This window comes from Pygoscelis adeliae, unplaced genomic scaffold, assembly GCF_000699105.1.
Source record: "Pygoscelis adeliae isolate BGI_AS28 unplaced genomic scaffold, ASM69910v1 Scaffold220, whole genome shotgun sequence".
NCBI classification, from domain to species: domain Eukaryota; kingdom Metazoa; phylum Chordata; class Aves; order Sphenisciformes; family Spheniscidae; genus Pygoscelis; species Pygoscelis adeliae.
In genome coordinates this window covers 3,549,904-3,569,827 of record NW_008824049.1, presented here as the reverse complement: position 1 = coordinate 3,569,827, position 19,924 = coordinate 3,549,904, and the positions used below count along the sequence as shown (strand labels likewise).

The following is a 19,924-nucleotide window of genomic DNA, read 5'->3' as shown; positions in this document are numbered from 1 at the left end:
TGGAGTCAGTGCAGATAAGGAGGTAGCTCTTAAACACATCTGCTCTAGCTATCAATGCAGGGAATCCCAGGGTAGAAAAAGCACCACACCTAAGCAAATAGTTTTACTATTACTTCTTAAGAGAATACATTAAGGTCAGTACTGAACAATCTCAAAGAAATCTGAAAGGTGTAAACTTATGCAGAAAACAAAACCAAAAGTAGCATGCAGAATGGCTGTGGTGAAAAATCTTCTCTTCTTAATGTTACCTGTTGTTAGTGCCACAGTTCAGTAACCTCAAATTATGAATATATTTTTTCAAATACCAACCTGTTGACTCATCTTAATGAAGAGCTTCTACACGAACTATTTGGGAGGTCAGGACCGTAGAAGCTGCAGCTATGAAAATGACTGATATTCAGTTGCACAGTCAAGCTCATATTCCTGCCAGTTCTGACCTACTCACCAATAGAGTGTCAGAAATGGATGACCTAAAGAAACTCCAAGTATTGAAGAAAACTAAATATTAAATGCTATGTATACAATATATTTAGGATTGCTTATTCCTCAGAATTAAGACAATTTCTCCAAAAAGCACATATGTAATTCCAGAAGTATCAACCCCTCAGTTCTGTAACTGTTCAGGCTTACTACATCCCTTTCATTCAAGTCAATGCCCTTTATTTGTCCTTCAACATTCAGTTACTATTTTCAGGTTGTTCACAAAATAAGGGTAACAGAAACATCCAATGCATGATCAATCACAAGTAAATGACCTTCAACTAGTCATCCTGCCTAAAGTAAAAACTCCAAAATATATTTGCAAATTGTATCTGAGAAGATGGCAGTCTGCATCAGGACGTGAGGCTAACTGTAATTAAACACTTCACTATAATTTATTTGCACAGCTCTGAAATTGAGGCTGAAGGCAGCATTCAGAAGAGCATAAAAGTAAACTCAAGCTGGCTGTAGATCAAAGCTGGACATCAACAAATGCGAAGAAAGCTGCAAATATAAAACTAGCTCTTCTCTAAAATTAAAGAAAAGGAAGAAAGAAAAGGGGAGATAACAGAGCTGTGCCCAAGTATGCCAAATCATTTGTTGGTGTAAACTCTGCTACGCTTTCTGACATGAGCTGCTGCTCCCATTTCAGCCAAAAGCATCCCCCCGATAATCAGGGAACCACAGCTGTCTCCCTGTGATTGCTACCGCCCAAGCCTCCTTCGTTGTCCTACTGAGCACACCAGAGATAAAATAAACAGCCATAGCCATCTTTTATATACATATACTTATATGTATTTCTACAGAAATGTTAATATTCAAAATTATCTTTCAAACTTTGTCCTTCACTTGGTTCCAGGCAAAAAGAGGGACAGAGAGAGACCTTCTTTGTTTGTGGGTTTCGTGGCATGCTTCTGCTGACTGTCTCTAGTTCAATTGAAGTGCTGAAGGCTGAACTAAGAAAGTAATGTGCCTAAATATTGATTTCTTTACAGTAATGGCACTCGGTATGAGTAGGATCAGTCAGCCTGTTCCTTCATGGTTAGGACTCGCTGAAGCCAAGTGCAAGTGCGGTAAGTTTTTTCTGTTTTATGTTGCTAGGCTCAGCATTATCAGAAAAGATCTGAGAAAGCATGACCAAGGGTATAATTCAACATTTAGTAAAATAAAGACAAGTCCGACACAAGATAGAAACAAATCAGGAAAGAATTTGAGGCAGATAACAGATTTTTAAGAGGAGAGTTCTCAGGGGGTGTGGGTGTTCACATGAAAGAGTAATTTCTTACAGAGCTGCTTTTGCTATAAAACAAAAATTCCTTTCTTTAGAACGCAGTTTTCATGCAAAAACCATACTCCAGTGTTTACAATAATTTCAAAATAATACTATCTTTTAAATCCCCTGGTGAGCTTTCCACTGTCTATTTACTTTATGAAAAATTTGGTGTAAGGCCTCAAAATGCAAGCACGCTGTCTTCTGGTAGCAAACACTGCTTACAATGTTTTGAATGTCGTATGACACTTGGACATTCCTGAACAGTCTGGGAAAGCTTGTAGATAAATTTGAGGTAATTACACAGAAATGCCTCTGTGAAATCCTGTGAATGACTAAAGTGTGTATTTGAAATTAAATTCCCCTACCATCTTGGCCAAATTTGGACACTACTTACCCAGACTCTATTTCTAGTAGCACAGGACTCCCTACCCTTGAGTTTCTTTTTAGGTCTTCTTAGAAAACTGGAATGAGAAAAATAATCTTACATCTTGAAAAATAATAACCTAATGTATTACCTAGCAACTGTCTGAGGCAAGCCAAAAAGAGATGATTTGTGCAATTTGAATTTGAACATGCTGTCTGAGCCCAAAAAACCAAATCATTACCTATCTGGATTAACTGAAGCTGATTTTGCCCTGTTACAATACTAAGAGATGCACCTGACCCGCAATGTCTGGGCAGATTTAAGTCACAGAACTTCAGTACTGTTCCACATAGCAAGATACATGTGTGTGGGGTCACCAAATAACTAGCTTGTCGTTAAATAACTAGTTGTTTTTACCTACAAGCATTTACTCGTCTTCAAATAGATTCATGACATTTTTTCTTTATGTTTGTTAGCACCTTACTCTAGAGGTTTTCTTTTTTTACTTCAATATTCCTACTCATACAATAAAATTCCACAGTAATTAAATATGACTCACAGTGTCAGTTTACAGTCAGAAAGGATTCTTTTTGTCTAGCTTTTATTACATAAAATTGCACACTGCATTACAATGGCAGCTAAAACTGTAATTTGTACTAAAGCAGGAAGAAAAAAAACATGTCCCTTAACCTCAGTTTGATAGAGTTTGGCCTTGCAGACTGAATTCAGTCACAGACACATTTTACCCACTCTCTCTTCCCCCTCGTCCTATCTGTCCAGCTAACACAGCTCCATTCCAGGCAGGGCTCTACTGAAGCTTCTCCTATAGGTTGCTTTTGCTGTTCCAGTATCATTTTTAGAAAGAGACTAAGGTTTAACTTATTTGCTTGCTTGCTTTTTACAGCTTACAGCAGACGTTTTTCCTACTAACTCCCAGGGAGACCGAATTAAGATCGAAGCCTTTTTATAGCCTACAGAAAAGAACCTCTTCTGTGTTTTATGGTTACAGAGCCCCAGATAAATCTGAGCTGACGTAGCTCAGTTCCCTGTCGATAATGCTCATCCTGTTGACTCCCCCCTTTATATCTATTTTCAACTTTATTTTTCCTTCTTTTAATTTATTCATACTCCCCTCCCACCCTCTGTCCCAAATCACATTCTTTCAGTTTCCCTTAAGCAGAAGACAAAACTAATACTTGAGTATGCCTTCTTAATTCATGATATCCAGTGAGATATCCAATCAACAAACCTAGGTTTTTTCATCTTTTCTAACTATATTTAAATGTAAATCTAGTTTTTCAGGTATTCTGAAATAAAACATTCTTGTTTTCCATAACATTAAATTGATATTTATTTATTTTAAAGTCTCTAAGAACATTGCTTTGGTTATAAACCACTAAAGGACACGATATCATTTGAGGCCTAAAATCCTATTAGAAGTTTTATTATTTTAAACTTTCATTAAGCAATGCTGATTATTTGTCATTTCAGAAAGCTCACTAGTGACAAAATTTTAAATTCTAATAATTATTTCTTATATGTGTTTAATATCATTTATATCCTCTTTATAAGAGTTAACTGCAGAGATATTTAGTAGCATTAGTCTCTAAAGCATAAAGTCACATTGATCACATTTTCCTAAGCAGAAACAGTAATCTGTATTTGCCAGCCCACTTGGTTTAGCTTATTCAGTGGTAATTATTCATGCAAATATACATTTACAAATTACACAGACTAAGGATAAACTAAACAAAACAAACAGAATTGCTCAGCTTTAATGTGCCCTCTTAAAAAATAAATCATAAGCTACATATGTACATAGTAAATTATAATGGTGTGATTTAAACCTGGCTTTAAAATTTTCAATGAAATGACTTTATGTCAGAACTCAACAAATTCTCAAGGCCGGACTGCAGTGACACGGAGCTGTTATTGGCTACTCTCAAACACGAAGAATTAAAGTAAAACATCCAGAGGCTGCAGACTGTCCTCCTTCAATGGCCTTTTTATCATATATCAAATAAAAAACAGGCATTCCCTCCCAGGGTAGCTACAACTGTTAAGTCTTCGGAAAAGATGCTTGCACCTTACAGAAGGTGCCTGGAAGTGCTTTATATACAAATAGGTTCTGCAGACTGCAGCAGAAACTGCCAGCTAGACAGCTATTGTAGGGAAGGGTCCATCTCAATTGGGCAGGAGAAGCTAGCAAATGGCACTAGGCACACTTGCCTTCACCTCTTCGTAGGCTCAACGTGAAACACAGTGAAACACGAAACACAGTGAAACAAACGCAAAACACAGTGAAACATGAGTTTGCACCTACGCACCCAGAGAAGGAAAGGAATCTCCTGTCTGAAATGACAGGTCATAAGAACAATATCCTGTGAATGCAAACACTCTCTATCAAAGACACAATGTATGTGTCAACTGCAGTGAAATCTTACATGGAAGTCCTTATGATTCTTTCTAAGGAAAATTGAAATATTTCATTTTATAACTATAATACATTTGATATCTTAATTTCCTAGAGAGTAGCATTTCAACTATGTTCAATTGTTTCATTTTTAGAGTTAGTCTGGCTGTGTTAAAACAGAAATATCTAGGAAAATAGCCTTACAATTTTCAGGTTTCCAATTTTTGTCACAATTCTGAACACATTTTGAAACAGCGTAATTTTCATAGGATGTTTCCCAATCAACTCTCATACTAGTGCATGCATAGTGTACTGAAATATACAGGCAGGCTGTATTTCTATGCACGCTTGCTATGCAAACACATAAACCAGAAGTTGTTGTTACTGCAAGTACGTAGATACAGAAAGATAAAACAGACATCTACCTCAAAGATGCAGATAATCACGCATATGTACAAGAGGAGGTCATCCACTGCATCAAGAGAACATTTGAGCTTTCAGAAATGTCAGTGAGAACTCTATTTTCCAGAGTATAATAAATGTTCTTTCAAAGAGTACTTATAGCCCTTAGGGGCCCTATAGTACTTATAGGCCAAACATCACGCACTTGTATGTAAGTAGAGAAATGCCCAACCATGTAGTGCTGTAAACACAAATCTGAGTGGTAAAGCAGCATTTTATCAAACCTGGAGAAGCAAACATGCAGTTGTGAAAAGGAAAATGACATCTTCCCTGTCTGATGTAAATTTTATTGTTTTAAGTCATTACACAGATGTATAGGTCTCTAAATTACCTCTTTAGAAAAAGGACTGAGGAAAAATACATTCTAAAATTACAAATACATTCGGATAAAAGAAAAGGACACCAATGAAAACAGGGAATATACCTGAGCAATAATGAATTCAAGTGGCCCAAATGATTGACCAAGACAATATAACGAAGGCTGTATGTGAGAACAGCATAGTTCTATGTGATTAAACAAGTAAATATTTCCATTTTTCAATCACCTAACATTATGGAAAGAAGACTTATCTTACAAGAGACATGTAGCGTGTGGTTCAGGTAAAATTGTACCAGGAAGAAAACGCAGTTCTTTGTTGTTCCAGGCTTTGAAATTTTGTTTTTAAAAATGCACTCAACATTTTGGAATTGCCATTTGGTCATTAATTGTGATACTGTATTCTGCATTGTTTAGTCATCTAAAGGTTTCTATATGGCAGCACCATTTACCTTTTCTTTCAAAAATAGCTAACCTTCATTTTCAAAATGTTTTATTTTTATGAATAACAACAAGGATTAAATGGAAGTTCAGGATAGGGCCCTGCCAGGTATCATTGCTATAGTGTAATCAGTAGCTCACCTTTATCCTAAGTCTTTCCAAAGGTTAGAGTGAAGGTTTTCCTGAATTGTGCCAAATTTCACACAAACTTTTTGATCATTCATCTCTGTTAAGCATTGGCAGGAACATCATGGACAATTTGTGAACTTGGTTCCTGTGCTCTGAGCAGAGATAGAAAATCCTGGAGAAAGAGAGGAAATCCCATGCAAAGGACAGAAATGGCTTCTTTTAGAAAAGGGCCCACCAAATTGTCCACCTTGTACAGTGGCATCCCATTAAATTGTACCTCAAAAGGAAAGATGGAAAAATGCTGACATTATCTGAAACATATTGGAAAGTCTGAAAGGTTACCAGAATCTGGACAACTTGAGGCAGGGGAAGGAGTAATCTGACCTCCAACATCACACAACTGATTTCACTTGTAATGCAAAAACTTCACCATCACTGCAGCCCTGCCAGAGCCTTGGAGCTGGATCTGAACAGAGCTCCCCTCATCTTCCACACAGCCTGGAATCCAGGTCAGCCTCCTTTACAGCAGTAGAGAAGTGCTCAGTATTATTGTAGCAATAGTACTTTATGGTACAGTTTTCAATAAAAGCAGTTAGGGACATTATTACAGAATATCCTGGTTTCGGCTGGGATAGAGTTAATTTTCTTCCTAGTAGCTGGTACAGTGCTGTGTTTGGGATTTAGGATGAGAACAAAGTTGATAACACACCGATGTTTTAGTTGTTGCTAAGTAGTGCTTACACTAGTCAAGGACTTTTCAGCTTCCCATGCTCTACCGCCTGAGAAGGCTGGAGGTGCACAAGGAGCTGGGAGGGGGCACAGCCAAACTGGCCAAAGGGACATTCCATACCGTGTGACGTCATGCTCAGTACATCAGCTGGGGAAAGCTGGCCGGGGGGGCCGCTGCTCGGGGACTGGCTGGGCATCGGTCGGCAGGTGGTGAGCAATTGCATTGTGCATCACTTCCTTTGTATATTCTTTTATTATTCTTATTGTTACTATTTATTTTATTTCAATTATTAAAGTGTTCTTATCTCAACCCATGAGTTTTCTCACTTTTACTTTTCCAATTCTCTCCCCCATCCCTCTGGGGGGAGGGAGTGAGTGAGCGGCTGTGTGGTGCTCAGTTGCAGGCTGAGGTTAAACCACGACTATCAGTTACTATAGAAATCTGCACTCAATTCTTTCTCTTCCCCTATTATGATTCCTCCTGCCCAGGATGTTGAAAGATCAACAAAAAGAAACTAGAAACAGGGAGCTCAGTATGTGCTCTCATAAATTCCTATTCAACCACAAATTTCCTTAATGGTCCATCTTCCAACATCAAGTGGTCCCTTTCCTGAATTTCAACAAACACAAAAGACTAAATTTAACTGATGAGACAAAGAATGCACAATGGTCATCATTAAAAATATTCACTAGTTGTATCATCTGCTGAGGAGGTTCCCTCCATATTTCTTCATTTGTCTTTACGTTTTTGGTACCCACTTTACAAACACTATACATTGTGAAGAAATTATCTTCATTGTCTGCAGAGAAAATTGAAAAATTATGAAAGTTTATTTCAGGCAGAGCAACTCTACAGGCATTAAGATAACAGCAATAAGATCATCAGGGAAATGTCTGAACTGAAAGAGTCAGTCTTACCCATCAGATCCTGAGACTAACACTGTCCATGCTGATACAATTTCTCATTCTAGATTTCTAATTTGTGTTATTACGTGATTGTAATATTTTCTTTTAGCCTTAAGACGTAAGAGTTTTATAGATAAAAGGACAATATGGACAAAGACATGAGAAAGTTTTTTGGAATAAAAATTTTGGTTAGAAGAATGATGCAGTAATTCTTTTGCCAGTAACATAATTTCTAGCTTTTCGTAGTACTTCATCTCTAAAATACTCCCCAAGTAAAGATCGTGCCTGGCCAGCATTGACCTGCAGTAGGAGGGACATCTCTCCTGGATGACAACGCAGCAGGAGTTTTCTTGCATATTTAAGCAGCTTTGCTCTCTAGTAGTTGAAGCCATTGCCAGACCTCTTCTATCCTTATTCACCTCTGTCTGCCCCTCAAAGACATCAGTGTGAAGCAGTGAATCTTACAAGAGACAAGACTAACTCTATATGGTAACATAATTCAGTGGAAGGAAGATAAATTCCTTGAAGCATCTTTCTCACGCACACCTACTCTTGGGCCAGTCACAAGCTGGTGATTGATTAGTCACCTTCTCTTTGAACTGCAGAGCACAGGGACAGAAGAAATAATTATGAGAACAGAACTGATGTATCTCACGATTAATTCACATTAAGGCCCTCTTAATGAATGAGAGAAACACAGTAACTAATATTCATTACATGAGGTGTTAGACATGAGATTTATTTTGTATTTAGTGGAAGAGACAGCATATCAGACAGAAAAAACTAGGAATGCCTAATTCTAGAAAAAGGGAAGACCAATGTATTTTCAGCTTTGTTTAGTTTGCACTGATTTTTTTATTATTATAAGAAGATATTCTCTCCTGGGATTGCAACTGGTGGGCACAGTCAGAAGTACTGTACTTCCAACCAGCTTAAAAGTGAAATTCTGAACAAAAGCTTTTCCTCAGGACATTTTAGTCCAGAGAGTAAACAGGCTCTGGCATTTTGATAGTTCACATACACACCCAATGCACTTCTGCCAACTGCACCTGGATACCAAACTTAGACTTGCCTATGGTTGGTGCCTGGGTCTTTTTTTTTTTTTTTTTTTTTTTTTTTATTTTTTACATTTTTAAGAATTAAGTTCTTATCTGTTTTTTCAACCAGCTGTATCACAGCTGCGCATTTTTTCATTCTGCTCTGAAAGGCTTTCAAAAGACATTTGCTTCAAAGGGTTTCTGCTGAGAGAGGCCTTCTTCACTTTTTGGTCTTTCTTACTATTAGGCTCTGTGTCCAGGTTTATAGCATTCCTCAAAGCAGTCTCTAGAGAGATTCATCCTTTGCCCTTTTATACCAAAATTCTTCAACAAAAGTCAGACAAGCCGTTAAAATCTGTCCTCACCAAATCATTCATATAATGGCAGCTACATTTAAAACCTGTCATGTATGCTTTTTTTCTTTTATAGTAAGAACTTATTTCCACTCTTTCAAAGTGGTCATCTTAGAAGATTATATTTGGATTTCATATTACCACATCCTACCACAGACAGGAAATCTTCAGACTTGTTTTGGGTTTTCAATGCTACTTTCATTTCAAAATATTAAAAAAATTTTAACAATGAGAAAAAGAGTCCTGTAGAAAAATGTTCAATAAGCTTATATTATTACATTAGAAGAAATCAATTTTTAAGATTTTGACAAAATGTTGTCCAACGTTGACCGTAAAAGTTATACTGGTAGATACAGATAACTCCTAAGATAAAACATATTGCTAAGGCTTCAACTGATGAGATTTATCAAGCTGCATCGAAGATTAAAATAGTGGCTTCTGATTCTTTTCAGCTGCCAGCTCTAATTCACAAGAGACACCACCATTATTTAGACTTTTTCTCTATTTTCAAAAATAATCAAGTGCAGTATGTCAGAAAAGTGGTTTGTTCTTTTTTTTTTTTATATATATATTTATTTTATTACAGTGATTCTAACCCATATTCTCATGGATGACTGACTGATGCCTGGAACTGCCAGGGTCAGAATCTTACAGCCATGCTCCCAGGTACAGGATGTATAGGCACAGTAAGATGTAATCTGCCCCCAACTACAGATGCTTTTGTATTGCTAATGTTCCTTAAAAGGTTTTAGGACTTGCTTCTCTTCCTCAAAAAGAAACTAAAAAATGAGAACAAGCAATAGTTTAATCAATACTGTATTTTACAGTCACTCATAACTATCACAAAGCTGAGTAGCATTTTAAAAAGTTCTTTATTGTTTATGCATGAAACTACATTTTTTTAAACAATGAAGTTATGCATGTAGTTTTAGGGACAAGGATTGAGTATTATATAAATACAAAAATGTTTTGTTATTGTTCTCATTATAACAGTTGTAGTTGTTTCTTATGTTGTTTTTCTCATCCTAGCAATTTTTTAAAAGCTGGTATTATTTGCTTTATAGTCTCTCTGCTGGAGAAAATTTTTGCTTTTGTTTTTAATGTAAGCAAGGTCCCTTCAAGGCAGTTTTAAACCTTCAAAATACTGAGAAATTTAAAAGAAAAAGATCCCTAAACCCCAAACCAAATAGCTCACAGCAGAAGCAGCTTTTTGCTTGGAATTCCTCCTCTGAGAAGGATATTGCCTTTGCGAACTTCAACAGAAAAAAAACCACAGGTATGTTGTTGGTAGGTTCAAATTTACTAAGAAGATGTAAAAGAAATTACAGGGAGATGATAAGATAGCACTACCTAAGCAAAATGTGCCTTGTGATTCGGCAGGAAGATTTCCACTAGACTTGGAGTACCTTTGTATTCAGGTTTGCACCAAACACCATTAACAAAAAGTGGGAATGAAAGAAGAGTAACTGGGTAGGTATCAACCCAGATTATCTACTGAACTGCATAGGTGATTGTAACTTGCCTGGTCTAAATTATACAATAAAGTAATTAAAAAGAATTTTTTTTCTCAGAGATCCGTGCATTTACAGAAGTTACTTCCACTTGTATTCTCTCACAGTGACTACTAACAGACAAAATTCAACTCTGGTTAAAAATGATGCAATTCCCATTGATTTCAATAGGAATTTTACTTGCACTAAAACCTGAATAAAGCACCAAATCAATTTCCCAAGTCCTCAGTGTTTGCACCCTTTAGTTTTTACCGTGCAATTGGAATATAAATAATGTTTATGGTTCAACATTGCTCCCTCTCAAATATTGTAGATGCCTTCCTGAAAAATGCCTTTAGCTGATTACGTGCAATGGCATGGAAGTGCTCAGTGATCTGTTATATCTGTAGATATCAAGATGCCTCACCTTTTGCTTTTTTGCATTTAAAAAAACTCATTTATTATTAATGCCATTATTACTAAAATGTCATTACTAATATTTTATTAGTAAAACATTACTGCAGTATTGACTCGCAATTATAAAACAGCAAAAGGTTTTGCAGCAGTAGCCATTTGCATCTTCGAAACCCTGCCCTTCAATGATACCAAAATCTTGCAGCAATATTAACCGGGCTTTTGTGCATGATGAACTACTATTATTTTTAGGGAACTGTACAACTTTATTTATGAATGGTTATGTGATATATGCCAGAAAACTGACAGGATGTTCTGCAGTACATCTCTTCAATGATCATTTTTGTAGTCCTTGACTGCAATGTTAAATTATATAACCTTCACATTGCATTTCACAGCTTTCTATATGTAATTATAATGGAGTGGCAGCTATGCTGTAGTTAATGTTGAATGTTGTTTTCTGTTTAAAGGTCAAGTCTATTCTAAAATCCATATTCTTAGTAAGATTGTCTTGAAAATTTGCTGTGCCTACTTGGTATGCAGAGCAGTGGTCTAAACTATGATTATTTGTGGAAGAGGTTTCTGAGAAACTCTTCTATAAATAAAAGATAAATAAAGCTCCTCTAAAACGTCTAAATGTTACAAAAATCGCATGATTCTTCTCATTTGTGTGTATGTGTTATCCAACCTATAGCCCTAACCATCTGCAAACTGATTTCAGTTGCTAGGGATTCATTTTAGCTAGTACATCTCTTCAGAGAAGAAATTTTAGAAAACGTTAATAAAGATAATAATGAACTAAACTGGCGTGCCTAAAAGAATTAAATGCACACACGTAGCAAGATTCCCTCTAGCTTGATATTTTGTACCAATGTGCCATTGAAAATGACTGAAAGACTTAGGGTGAGATGCTGAGATTGTTTAATCTGAATTACATGCAGTCTCTGCATTTGGAATTCAAGATGTGCAAGTAAGCATGCTGCAGAAGGCTCATTTGGAAATGTTGCCTAGGGATAAAAATAACCTGGGAAGATTTTAGAATTTTCTAAAACCAACCCGCTGACACCAATCTTAATTCAGAAATATTGTTAAGGAAATTACCACTGATTAGCTAGAGGGAAGACAAAAGATAATAAGGGTGCACTAATCACATTTCCAGCACAATGAAACCAAATCAAATGAAAGCAAGCTGTTGGGTCAACGATTTCCTGATGCATTGGCCCTCCAGAGGAACTTGTAACCTTTTGGTACCGAGCTAGAAATATAGAGAGCTGCAAGTACTGCAAGGAAATGGTGCTGCAGTACTGTAAAGACCTAGCAGAGAGGGGAGGGGACTGTAGGGCACGCAAGTGGGGAGCCTGCGATGAGCGGGAAACCGGCAGTAGAGGAGCGGAAGACTCCCATCTTCCTGCAGAGTGAAGGACCGGGGAAAGAAGGGGATGGATGGGGAGAGGAGACATCTCAGCACAGCCATAAGAAAATGGGGTATCTGATAGGAAAGGAGCAAGCCCCCCTCCATGTGAAAGAGGATCTGACAGCAATCCAAGTCCTGATTCCCTTATTCCCATCTTGCCGAGATTGAAGAATGGTGGGAAGATCACTGAGTGAGCTTAACAGATGGGTTTGTACTTCTCGTATTGCTTCAGGTTGCATTAATCTCTGCGGTGGGTTCTCATTTAGCTGAGAAAACGTCACCAAAACAAATGAACCAGAGCAGGCTGATATGCTACCAACAGATGTAGAGAATTTCTTCTGCATATTGTAGATAGAGGCAAACCGTCAGCATTCTCACTTGTCTGCTCCCTGCAGCCCCTCCAAAACTAATCAAAGATATCACTGGCTGAGTTGGGAGTAGAAATGTCTAAAATCAGCAGACGCTCCGAACAGAGAAATGGGGAGGATCAGTCAGGAACGTGGACAATGGCAGGGAAGTGAGGTGATACAGTGGAGGAGTGCAAGCAGTCAGGGAACAGGGACAGAGGAGGTGTCAAAGTACAAAGGAAACATAGTCGGGTGTTGGGAGAACTGCCTTGGAGATGGGGATGATTCATTTCTGTCCATGCAACCATCAAATCCCTGCCTGCATATGCATTTCAAGAACATGCCAATACTAGTACTTGTATTGCATTCTCTCCTGGTTCCTGAACCAACACAGTCCTTTCAGTGTATGAGGTGCAGGAAAGAAAAGTGATGTTTTGCTGGGCTTGCTGAGAGTCTCCACGATGAAAAAAGGAAAGGACGGAGAACAGCAAAGGAACCAACAGGGATTTGATGCACTCAGCAGCCAGTTGAAACATAGTCGGGTGTTGGGAGAACTGCCTTGGAGATGGGGATGATTCATTTCTGTCCATGCAACCATCAAATCCCTGCCTGCATATGCATTCCCATTTCAAGAACATGCCAGTACTTGTACTTTTCTTGCATACTCTCCTGGTTCCTGAACCAACACAGTCCTTTCAGTGTATGAGGTGCAGGAAAGAAAAGTGATGTTTTGCTGGGCTTGCTGAGAGTCTCCACGATGAAAAAAGGAAAGGACGGAGAACAGCAAAGGAACCAACAGGGATTTGATGCACTCAGCAGCCAGTTACTCCTGAAGAGGCAGAGGAGCGTAATATACCTGAGGCAACACTGTATAATGGAGGACACTAAGCCTCTCTGTTTAAAGTCTTAAAGCAGATTTAGGATTGCCAAAAGTTCCTTAACACTTCTGTAAAGCAAAGAGAATAAATTTAAAGTGAAAGAAAGGTGAGGGAAACTTCCAAGTCACACAAACGTAACTTCAGAAAATCAGGGAATACAAAGTAAATACAATCTTCATTTTGCTTTAATTAGCCTGTCCTTGAATGTTGTTCCAACACACCAACCATTACATCTGCTAAGATTTTCTCTTTACAGTTGCTAAAGAAACAGGGAACAGAGCAGACGAACATTGCGACACCAAAACTGAACAATTGCTTCTTCCTGAAGTTCGCTGTACTCAGTGGGCCTGCTTTAAACCAACCGGCCAGATGCCCTGCGTACCACCCAGCCTTCTGCCGCGCTTCCAGCCAAGACTTACTACAAGTATCCTTACTTACATTTCACCGCACTTGGGGCATCACCGCCATGTCTGTTAACAGATGGGCTACAACATGCACCTACATTGACACTACTTACCAGTGCGGTACTGAAAGGAGGACGCTGGATCTCTGGAGGATTATACACACCTCTCCTTGGCTCTCACTGACGGTTCCCCAGCTCATCCCTCCACTGCTCTGCCAGTGACAGCACACGCAGCCGCAGCTCTCAGATCACCATGTGCCGTGAAGGCAGGGAGCAGCACATTCGGATTCACCTCAGAGACTAGCTAGATACTCTTTGACAACGCATTTTGCTTTAACGCATAAATTTGATGCAATGTAATTTCCCTTTATATATGTACTCTGTTGGTCAGAGTGGCTTTCCTGTTTTCATCAAGCAGACAAAAGGTTTAAACTCTATAAAAGGTGGCTGATAATTTAAGTTTTAATAAAAATATATTTCACATGTCATTCTTTCCTTAGACTGACCTAGTCTACAACATATTATTTACATAACTGCTGCCATATCTATTTCAAAACCTACTAGACAGCTCTCTCCAGAACTGTAGGATGCCCTGCCTGTCACCGTGATGGGTAAACAGTGTCACCTTTTCAGGGCCTGATGAATTATAGAGAAGTAGTAAAGTGCACCATCCATCACAATGGCACTAAGTAGGTTTCTGAAGTAGATTTCAAATCACAAATGCTCACATTTTTACTCACAAATGCTGTTTAGACTGTTACCAGAAAACACAAATTGGATGGTTCATATGATGAATGGACATGACAGGTGGTCAAAGAAAATGAGTCTTACAAATAACCTTGTCAACATGAAAGTAGAGCTGTAGCTCTGCTGGTAGTCAGGCTGCAGTAACTTAATGGGTTTATTTGCTTGAACTTCTAGCAAACCAAATATACAAATGAGATACAATGATGCAGCAGCATCAAAGAAATATTAGCAATTCAACCTGATTATGTGGCACACAACAGAAATTTTCTACTAAGGATGTGTCACGTTTGAAAGAATATTATTCGGATTATGAGTAGCTGTCACAAGAATACCTTTTCACAGGAAAACCGTCATGATTTTGCAATCACAACCCACTGCAAGATATTCAAAACACACAACTTGTACCTCCACTGCAAGCAATCAAGTCACTCTCTGATGGCTGAACACAGCAACAGCCACCACCTGCTACTTCTCATTTAAAGTTTTTCTACTTCCATTAGTTTAAATAGTAGAGATTACTGTGTAGGATTGAAAGTCAGGCAGGTTAGATCACTACGATTTACCCATAGCCTAAACAAAAAAGGAAGTTTGCCCTTTAGGCAAAACTCTAGATCTAAGGACAATTTGGGTAGACTTTTTAAAGAAGAAAAGAAAACATCTGAAGTTTTGTGAGGGTGCTAGGTATCTGAAAGATCTAACTGTAAAATTGTGCACAGAGTCACTCTTTGGCTCAAGTACAGGCTTTGAGTTTTGCCAAAGCCAAGGTACACCCCTAGTGATAAGTACATACACAGTGTGTATGGTCCTCATTTCTGCAGAACTCAATCATAGATAAAACCGCTCTGAATTATAACTGAAAGTGGTACATGTGTTGCTGGTAATAACATCAATGATTTTTCTCAGAACATTGGATTTCCTGTAATCTGATGAATTTGTTAGCAACACATTTATTTTCATGAAATAAATCTCAAAGGCCACAACTGTACTTTTATCTCATTACAGTTACTCTTATTAAGTTACAGTGAGAAAATAATATTACATATTGAGTTTCTAAGTGACAAATGTGAGAAGCCAAACCCATTCATTAGTACTTTTTACTTGCCCATGGAAAAGTTAAAGCTTACATCATGCAGGTTAGGACCTATCCATGCCTACTTCGTTTCACTTCTTAACAACAAACTTTAACCTGAAGTTGTTGGATTGATAGAGCCCCAGAAGAGAAGCTGTATGGAGATAACGACCATGAGAGTCAACATGGAAAGTAGGCATCTAAGGTACACAAGAACAGGAGATGGAGAGAAGTCTCTTTCCCAAAGGAGAACAAGAGCTCCATTCCTTTTCCTCTCTGGAATAAATCCCTTAGACTAAAAAGCTTCAATGCTTTTAAGAAAGAGAGGCTGAAGCTTGTGGACTTCAGGATGAGAAACTTAAGGATCTGACCTTCTACCAGCTCTCATATTTCCTACAGTCCAAAACTCAAAATTATATTAATAGTCCATAAAATGGGTTAGTTAGCATCATGCAACTTTTTCCATTTTGACTCATTACAAGATTTCCACAGTGCATTACATGTTATCAATAAACATTACGGGCAAACACTGTCACAAACAAAAGGAAAGTACACAACAGTTGCGTTTTACTGTTTCAAATTCAGTAACTGACATGCTATAAATATTAAGGTATTCACAAAATATAAAGGTATTTTGGAAGAGGTATCCTCCAAACCCAAAGCCATTCACAATCTTTTCCTATATAGTCTATTAGTGTTCTATGTCATGAAAACAAACGTATCTTTTAAACAATAAAGAAACCAAGATGGAAAACCCCCTGCACCATTGGAATAACGTACAATATTTTAAAAAGGAGAAAGACAACAGTAATGCAGTTAGCAGTGAAATTGCAATTTTTATATTTCAGAAATATTTATTGAGATTTATACTATCTCAGCCAGGGAAGTAAACAGAAATGATGACCCCTTTGTGCACCCCCAATATATTTGGAAAGCAAATATAGGGAGGCAGCCAGTGAAGACGGTAAAGCGGATAAAGCAAGATAATCCAAGATCTTACTTCACTTGGCAAGTAACAAATCCCAACAGGCAGGATCTTTTTGCTGACAAAACTTCCTAACAGAAGCTACAGCAAGATAAAAATACAAATCGGGATTTTCAAGAGGAAACAAAGCAGATGTGTCAACTGAGTTGCCATAGAAGAAAGTATGCGAGATCCATGACCATAATTCAGGAGCTCCAGGTATTAGCCCAGCACTCCCACCGGTCTCACTGCAGAAAACCTCATCTTACCCTTCCTACAGGCATCCCTCAAACCCAGTAGCACTTACATATCAACAAGGATTAAATGTAGGTCTAGACATGGCTTTCAGGTTTTTACACCCAAGCAAAAGATGCCAATTCATAAACTCAGATACTTTAAAAAAAAAAAAAAAAAATCACATGAAGCATTCAGGTCTGACTAATTTTTAAGTTTGAATTGAGATTGGCCACATCATATTTTACCTAAATATGTTTATTTTAAGGCTGGGCATTTCACCATGTGTACTTTGCCAGCCAAGTTCAACAAAGGCTCATGTTTTCTAACTCTATTTCACCACAAATGACAGAGACAAATGGTCGTATTACCTCAAGAGTTCCTTTGGCAGAGTAAGCTGCATACGAGTACAGGAGGTCTTGGCTACGAACCGTTTTGGGCTCTCTGTTGCACTGTTGTCCACTAGGATAAAAGCACTCACCGCTGTTTTTCAGAGTTACTGTGTTTGAAGAAGAGCCTGGTAGGTCAAGCAAAACAGAGTAATTTACCAGCCGGACATCTTCAAGGCCTTGGGAACTCCACTGAACCAGAATTTTCATTGCAATGTCTACATCATCTTCTCTAGGGAACTGTAACAAATCTCTGGAAAAAACACACAGGTAAACACAGTTTTAGTCTATTTCCTACCAAGACACTGGTACCTTAATATGCATCAATCCATAAGTTTATTCATAATATTACATCAAACATGCAAAAAAAAAAAAAAAAAATCACCCTTCATTTTTTTGCAAGTAATTTCTTACCAATTGTGAGACAGAAGCAACCTCTTTTTGGGAAATAAAAATAAGGAAAAATATTTATAGGAAACATATCCAATTAAAACAAAGAATCCTGCAGAAGTTATCACTGTAATTGTTTCAAAATTCATATTTCTGGTGCTGATCAAGTTTCTGATATAGAATCAATTTAACCAATCATTGAATATGAAGAACGCAATCTGAAGTAACAGTTCAGGGACTTCAGGGAGGGCATGATGCTGAATATTAGTTGTAATTACATGTTTGGCTTAAATTCATCAAGTAAAGCAAATTTGCTAAACAGAATGGAACTGTTCCCCCAAATATTGTGCTAGCTGTCAGAAAGTTTTCCTCAGATTTCCTACCTGCACTGAAGCATTACCTGAGTCAGTAGCTTGGCAAGCATACGACACGAGCCTGGAAATTATTCTGGCAGTATCTACCAGATGGGCCATAGGATGAAAATGGTGATGGCACTGAAGGACCACCCACCTCCCCAGCAAATGCCAAAAGATACCAGATGTAGAGAGTATTTTAAAGATAACTTTAGAGTACAGACATGCTGAAAGGACAACTAAAGGCTTTTCCTACTTACGTAGGCAAGCACTTATGCGAGCAAAGCAGGACACAAATAAAAAGCACTATTATTCAAATAAAAAGCACTACCCAAATGCAGTAGAAAAAGCTTACAGACAGAGTATTTGCTGAATTTTGTGAGGATTTTTTTTTTTTTTTTTTTGGGTCTGTGAAGCTCTCAGGACTGAGAAACAAGACTTAGGATCACAGAGGTATTGATTTCCAAGCACAGAGATACTGACACTGCCTGAAACTCTTGTTCACAACCTTCTCTTCACAAAAAGGCCAATTATATTTAGAAGCTTTGGGGTCCTTAATAGAACCTTAAAAATACCCTGGCTGTCTTGCACACATCAAAAGCAATGGTTAAATAATGCATAGTCTTTTTAAAACCATTATTGCAAGCAATAGGTATTTGAGAATCCCACCAAGTGCTTTACAGGCACCCCTGTGCTATTCAGAACCCAGCTGCAAAGCTGCAGGCAGAATGCTCCCGGCTGAAGGTGCCGGCACTGCTTCCATCAGGGTGTGCACTAACCCCAGGCAGAACTCCACCAAGGAAAGCTTATGACAGAAAGCAAGCACAAAGACTCCCTTCTCCACCCCAACAAAACTATCTTATAGTTCAACAGACCTTTAAAATAAAAGAACATTTACAGCCTAGACAACATCAAACCTTAAAAAGGCAGAAAGTGAAGGTATAACACCTAGTATAGCCTAGAAACGGCTCAAACATTATATACTACATTCAAATGTCTAATGCACATCGTCACATTATACGCATGAAATAATTATTCCAACATTCAAAGGATTTAAAAAATTTGCAAAAATTTTTTTATTAAAGAAATATGTTGTACCCCAGCCTGCATTACAGAAGCAAAGTTATTAGTGTACAAAGTTCAAAATCTTTACAAGAACACTGGACTTATGTTAAAGACTTCAGAGATCCTGTCAGGAGGAATAACTGTCTTGCAGATTTAATCTTTCTATATTATCTAAAATAAGTCTTCAAGCAGTCTACATAAAACAGACAAGTTAATCCAATCTGCAGTATATTACAAGTTTCCAGTTTCATCTCCTGTGCCTGCTAATGTAATGACATAAACTTGGGCGCTGCAGAAATACAGAAAGTTGTTTGATTAACACAATCATTAAGAGAACATCCGCATTTCCCTCAGGTGATAGAAACATTAATAGAATAAATAATTGCAAGAAACTTATCCCAGGCCAATAAGGTTATGGCACATTGCAACAAGAAGTATTCAGTTTCAATAAAAGGAATTAAGCATTAAAAGAATAAGATACAATAAGCAAATTGCTCCCTTCGTAATAGAAGTAAAGTTACCTTCCACTTCATAATTAAATAACCATGTCTTTGAAACTTTTGTGACAACATATCTGATTAAGTTAAAGGAATGAACACACTTACTATTTACTCCATAATTTCTTTATAGCATGTAAAAATCAAATTGCATATTATAAGCACACGTAATATTACAATAAATCAGCACATAGTAGACTACTTTGATAAAACTTATGAACACCACCAAGATTTTTTTTTTTGTGCAGATTTTTTACAGTGGCTGACTTGCACTTGGTCTTTGATATAATTTTGCTGACTGCATGGACTTAAAGGCAGAGGTCATTTAACTCATTATTTTTATTACATACTAGTTGGATAACAAGTA

At 37.6% G+C, this 19,924-nt stretch overlaps 1 protein-coding gene across 1 annotated transcript in view; it reads right to left on the bottom strand.

Moving 5' to 3' along the window:
* Positions 1–19,924, bottom strand: part of LOC103924984 (inactive N-acetylated-alpha-linked acidic dipeptidase-like protein 2) — a 108,884-nt gene that overhangs the window by 42,862 nt on the left and 46,098 nt on the right. Inside the window, exon 2 of the mRNA XM_009333608.1 lies at positions 17,235–17,505. Coding sequence (XP_009331883.1) covers positions 17,235–17,505 — 271 coding nt within the window. The remainder of the gene's footprint in view (positions 1–17,234; positions 17,506–19,924) is intronic.